The sequence below is a fragment of the Gossypium hirsutum genome, chromosome A01 (assembly GCF_007990345.1).
Source record: "Gossypium hirsutum isolate 1008001.06 chromosome A01, Gossypium_hirsutum_v2.1, whole genome shotgun sequence".
NCBI classification, from domain to species: domain Eukaryota; kingdom Viridiplantae; phylum Streptophyta; class Magnoliopsida; order Malvales; family Malvaceae; genus Gossypium; species Gossypium hirsutum.
In genome coordinates, this window is record NC_053424.1 from 95,762,743 (window position 1) to 95,767,675 (window position 4,933).

Here is a 4,933-nt window from a genome sequence, read left to right on the forward strand (position 1 = left end):
ACCTTATAAAACGTGTTTTTATCCTCTCTTGAAAACGCATCCTACAAAACGGGTTTGTAGTATGCATTTTTGTTTTCCTTTCTCTCTAAAAAGAACATAAATCTATAAAATATTTTTAAAAAATCAGCATAGTTTATCAATTCTTTTTCCAGCAAATTTAGATAAATTAACCAATTTATTTTATATATGAAAAGACATCGGATGAATTGTATCAATAATATTTTATGTACATTCTAGAAATTAATCAACTCAGAAAGTTCCTATTCGAACTTTTTCTGGCTATTATCACAGCAGCCATTAGAAAGTCCCCATTTGACGCCTTCAAGACTTTCAACGAATTGAACCCTTCTATCTCCGATCGTCATCAATGGCGTCAACGTTATCCCACAAGTTTTGAATTCCATTCTTCTTCAAAGTTATCTCCGTTGTTTACCATTTTATTGTTTTCATCAAAGATGCCAAGCTTAGCGGTAAAACTGTATAGCATCTTCTTCAAGTTCCAGCAAAGATATACGCTACATAATCTAACGCAAATTCCTGTTCACGCCGTCGATCCTTTTGGCATAACTTCCCGGCGTGAAGAATCGACGGCCGCAAGCAACCCTTCCTTCTATGAAGGCGTCGCCACCAAGGACATCCACATCGACCCTTTTTCATCTCTCTGCATCCGGATTTTCCTTCCCGCCACGGTGGTTAACTTCGATCCGACGACAATAATCGAAGACAAAAGCAAAGATGGTGCTTTTATTTACAGTGGCTACTCTCCTCAGGCTAGAACAAAGCACAAGAGACTACCGGTGGTATTACAGTTTCACGGCGGGGCTTTTGTCGGCGGAAGCAATGATAGTGTAAGGAACGACGCGTTTTGTCGGAGGATTGCCAATCTTTGTGATGTGATCGTCGTTGCAGTCGGTTATAGGCTGGCCCCGGAGAGCCGGTATCCGGCGGCGTTTGACGACGGTTTGAAAGTGTTGAATTGGTTGGCGAAGGAGGCGAATTTGGCGGAGTGTGGGAAGTGGATGGGGAATGGGAATAGGAATGGGAGAAGGAGAGCGGATGCTCATGTTTTTGATGGGTTCGGTGCATCCATGGCTGAACCTTGGTTGGCTGCTCATGGAGATCCCTCTAGGTGTGGATTTAGGTCTTCATTTTTCAATCAATTGTATTCCTTCAATTCATTAGCAACTTTTTAGACTGATAAGTTATTTGCTTGTTCATTCTTCTTCCTTTGAATTGCCTATTTGACTGAAAAACTTGTAATCAAGAATTACAAGTGAATTATTCAGTTGCCAAATCGGTATCGGTTCATTCAATTTTTACAGTACGGTATAGTTAAAGGGATTATAGATGTTGTGATTCGATTTTCAGACTTATTGGATGACATCTCCATGAGTCCAAAGGCTAAAGCTTGGGATTTTCTTGTGGGTAATTCGAGTGTTTAACCACATGTCCTCAAACAATAAGCCTAAAAGAGTTGGTAGATGGAACTGTTTGGATTGAGTGGGATGAAGGTTTAGAATTACAGAAATTTCATTGTTTGATATGATAATTTTCTTGGAATGCCAGTTCTTGACTACAATGCCTAGTATTTAGCTCACAGAAATCTTGAAAGCTTCCCGTTTCCATCCTCTATGCTATGTACTAACAATCTCTTGTAGATACATTCTTATCTAGTCATTCAATTTCTACATTAAAATGTGGTTAGATGGAAAGACCATAAGCCAATTGTAAGGTATAACGCTTGGAATCTCTGATGGCTGAACTTAACTTAGTTTGCAAGATAACTAGTAGAATCGAGCTTTTGCACGTGAAATATTTATGATAACCTAATGAAAAACAGATTAAATTCACTCTTTGAAGACATTTCTTCCAACTTTGTTGCTGAGAATCAATAACTTAATGTTATTTTTCTTTCCTCTTGTAATAGTTTTCTTTCAGTGTTTCTCGTGTGTTGATTTCTAAGGTTTTAATTGATAAAATTGGTCTTCTCATCTATGCAGGTGTGTACTCCTCGGGGTAAGCAGTGGTGCAAACATAGCAGACTATGTGGCTCGAAAGGCTGTTGAGGCAGGGAAGCTATTGGATCCTGTTAAGGTAGTGGCACAAGTCCTGATGTATCCATTTTTCATCGGAAGCAGTCCCACGGCTTCGGAAATTAAACTGGCAAACTCCTACTTCTATGACAAGTCTATGTGCATGCAGACATGGAAACTTTTTCTGCCTGAGGAAAAATTCGACCTCGATCATCCAGCTGCCAACCCTTTAATCCCTGGGAGAGAGCCTCCTCTGAAGTTCATGCCCCCGACACTGACAGTTGTTGCGGAGCAAGACTGGATGAGGGATCGAGCCATTGCTTATTCCGAGGAACTTCGGAGGGCTAACATAGATGCTCCCCTTCTTGAATACAAGGATGCAGTTCATGAGTTTGCAACTCTTGATGTGCTCCTTCAGACACCACTAGCACAAGCATGTGCTGAAGATATTGCTATATGGGTCAAGAAATATATATCACTCAGAGGCCATGAGTTTTCTTACTGAATAGATAAAAAAAGAGAAGGTTTGCATCTTTGCACAAGGACGGAATATAGTTTCAGGCTGTGGACTTGTTTATTTCGAATGCCTGTCGGTTTGAGAGGCCTTGTCCCTTTTTTGTTCATATTCTTTGGATTTTCAGGTGCAATTTCTTCCTTGTTATATATAGTTCACTAGGAATATTCATTTGTTCATATTCTTTACCTCAACATTGAGATGTCTTATAGCTTGAAGGAATAAGAATTTGATGCAGTCCACACAACATTTATGATTTGAATATATTATCAGCTTGTTTAAACCTTGTATTTGGATATCTTTCTGATCCCCAGCCAGGCTTGTGTTTTCATAATTGAACTTGGTCATACACTTATAAAAAATAAATGCCGGACACTTGGGGATAAAGTAATAACTTGTGTTATTTTTATTTTAAAAGAGTGAAACAGTTCTACAGGATGCTGAAATGTGTGTTCTCATCTATTGTTTTCCATCCCGAGTTCACTTCATTGTCCCAGTAAACCCTATAGTCCTCCGTTTACCGTTTGGATGAGTACTAGAGGAGGTCGTTTCCTCTTTGCTAGGCTGAAAATCTCATCAAGGTTAACATCATCAATGTGAAATCCGTGAGGCAAATCTCAGTCAAAGTAAAACAAGAGGCGAGCAAGTGCAATCTCGACGGAGGCAAGACCGAAGGAACCTCATGTCCCACCTCCAAATGGTAAAAAGCGAAAATCTTGATACTTGAGATCAAGGTTGAGTCCTGGAATCTGTTAGGATTAAATTGGAGGGGACTGTCCCATGAATTGGGTCCTATAGTTTAAATGTTGATAAGGAGGCGGGTTGTGAGTGGTATTTTGTAGCCATCGATAATGCATTCATCCATGGATGCTCGCACTGATGGATGGAGTCTCATAGCCTCTTCGATAGCGGCTTTGATGAAGTGCAGGTGTTGAAGATGGGTCTCGTCCACAACGTTACCAGTTGGACGTCCGACGGCTCGAACCTCTTCTCGTGCTTGCTTCATTAATTCAGGGTGTTCGGCTAACTCTGTTATTGTCCATTCTAAGGTTGCTGCTGATGTATCAGTTCCTGCAACAAACATGTCCTAAACCGCCCAAAAATAATTTCATTTCTAAATTAATAAATACATTTAAACTAAAAATAAAGTTAGGACGGACAAGTTCAATTTAAGAATTAATGAAAATAAGATCCACTTTATTGCATCATTCCTTATCCTTTGAACTTGCTGACATGTAACTTTATAAAAAAAATGATAAATTTTGTCAATTTAATTATTATTTATTTTTTCACTTTAATTAATTTATTTTTTAGTTAAATTTGATTATTAACTTTTCAAGGCTAAAATATTATGGAATTTTTTGTACAAAGAGTTAAATTGTATTTTGATTCTCTCTATTTAAAAATTGGTAAATTAGTTTTTGTATATTATATCAAAGAACAAATAAATCATTTCTATTAAAAGTTTTGTCCATTTGCATTATTAAAAACTGGCGTGATTGATGGAATGGCCAACTAGAGTGACATATGGTGTACTACATATACCTCATGCTAACATACAAAGACAAGTTTTTAACAATAAAATAGATAGAATTTTTAATAAAAGAGCTAATTTGTTCTTTGATCTAACGTATAGTGGTTAATTTGTCCCTTTTAGTAAATGGAGTAAAATGTAATCTAGTCCCTAAATCTAATATATGGGCTATTATGGTACTTTTACCACATTTCAAAAAGAGTCAAATCATTTTTAACAAAAAAATTTTGACTAAAACCTTATTTTTTTAAAGATGTTACTGTGATTGTCAAAGGGCTGGACATTTCATCTCGCAATCTGTGCAGGCTTAGGCGATTTCTTCGCTTCAAATGCGCCTAAATCAACCTAACTCTTGCAAAGTGAGGATTCTCATAGAATTCCTCTAAGGCACCAAAATATAGCGAAAGCAATCTTAAAGACAAAAGATGCTCGAAAGAGTAGAATGGCCACAGAAAAACAATGCACATAAGGTGTTTGAGTAAATGCTCTAAATTTAGTGTTCACTATTAAAGAATGGAATACAATGGATGATTACAAATGAGTGTTACAAATGAGTGGGAGACTCTATTTATAATTGAGCTCCCTCAAAATTTACGATTTAGATTGAGTTACATCGACGGACGAGATTGAAGTCTATCTACAATTAAGGGATTTACATAATCCCCAAGATTAAAAAATCAAATCTTATCAAATTATTTTCCCTATTTACCAAGGTAGTCCTAATTTACCATAAGTGCTTCACTAGGGCCACAAAGGTTTCAAGTAGATCAGCTTCGTCACTTATTCTTCGAATCGAGTCAGTTTAAATAGGTCAAATGAGTCTCATTTAATATGTAGACCTTTATGTAACGC

General features: G+C 37.3%; 1 protein-coding gene across 1 annotated transcript; it reads left to right on the forward strand.

Annotated features, from left to right (window-relative positions):
• Positions 1-215: 215 nt before the first annotated feature.
• LOC121225550 (probable carboxylesterase 16) lies at positions 216-2,811 on the forward strand. The gene is made up of 2 exons (XM_041109920.1): positions 216-1,129; positions 2,001-2,811. Exons 1-2 carry the CDS (start codon positions 225-227, stop codon positions 2,536-2,538), a joined length of 1,443 nt encoding a protein of 480 aa, XP_040965854.1. The 5' UTR covers positions 216-224; the 3' UTR covers positions 2,539-2,811.
• Positions 2,812-4,933: the final 2,122 nt, after the last annotated feature.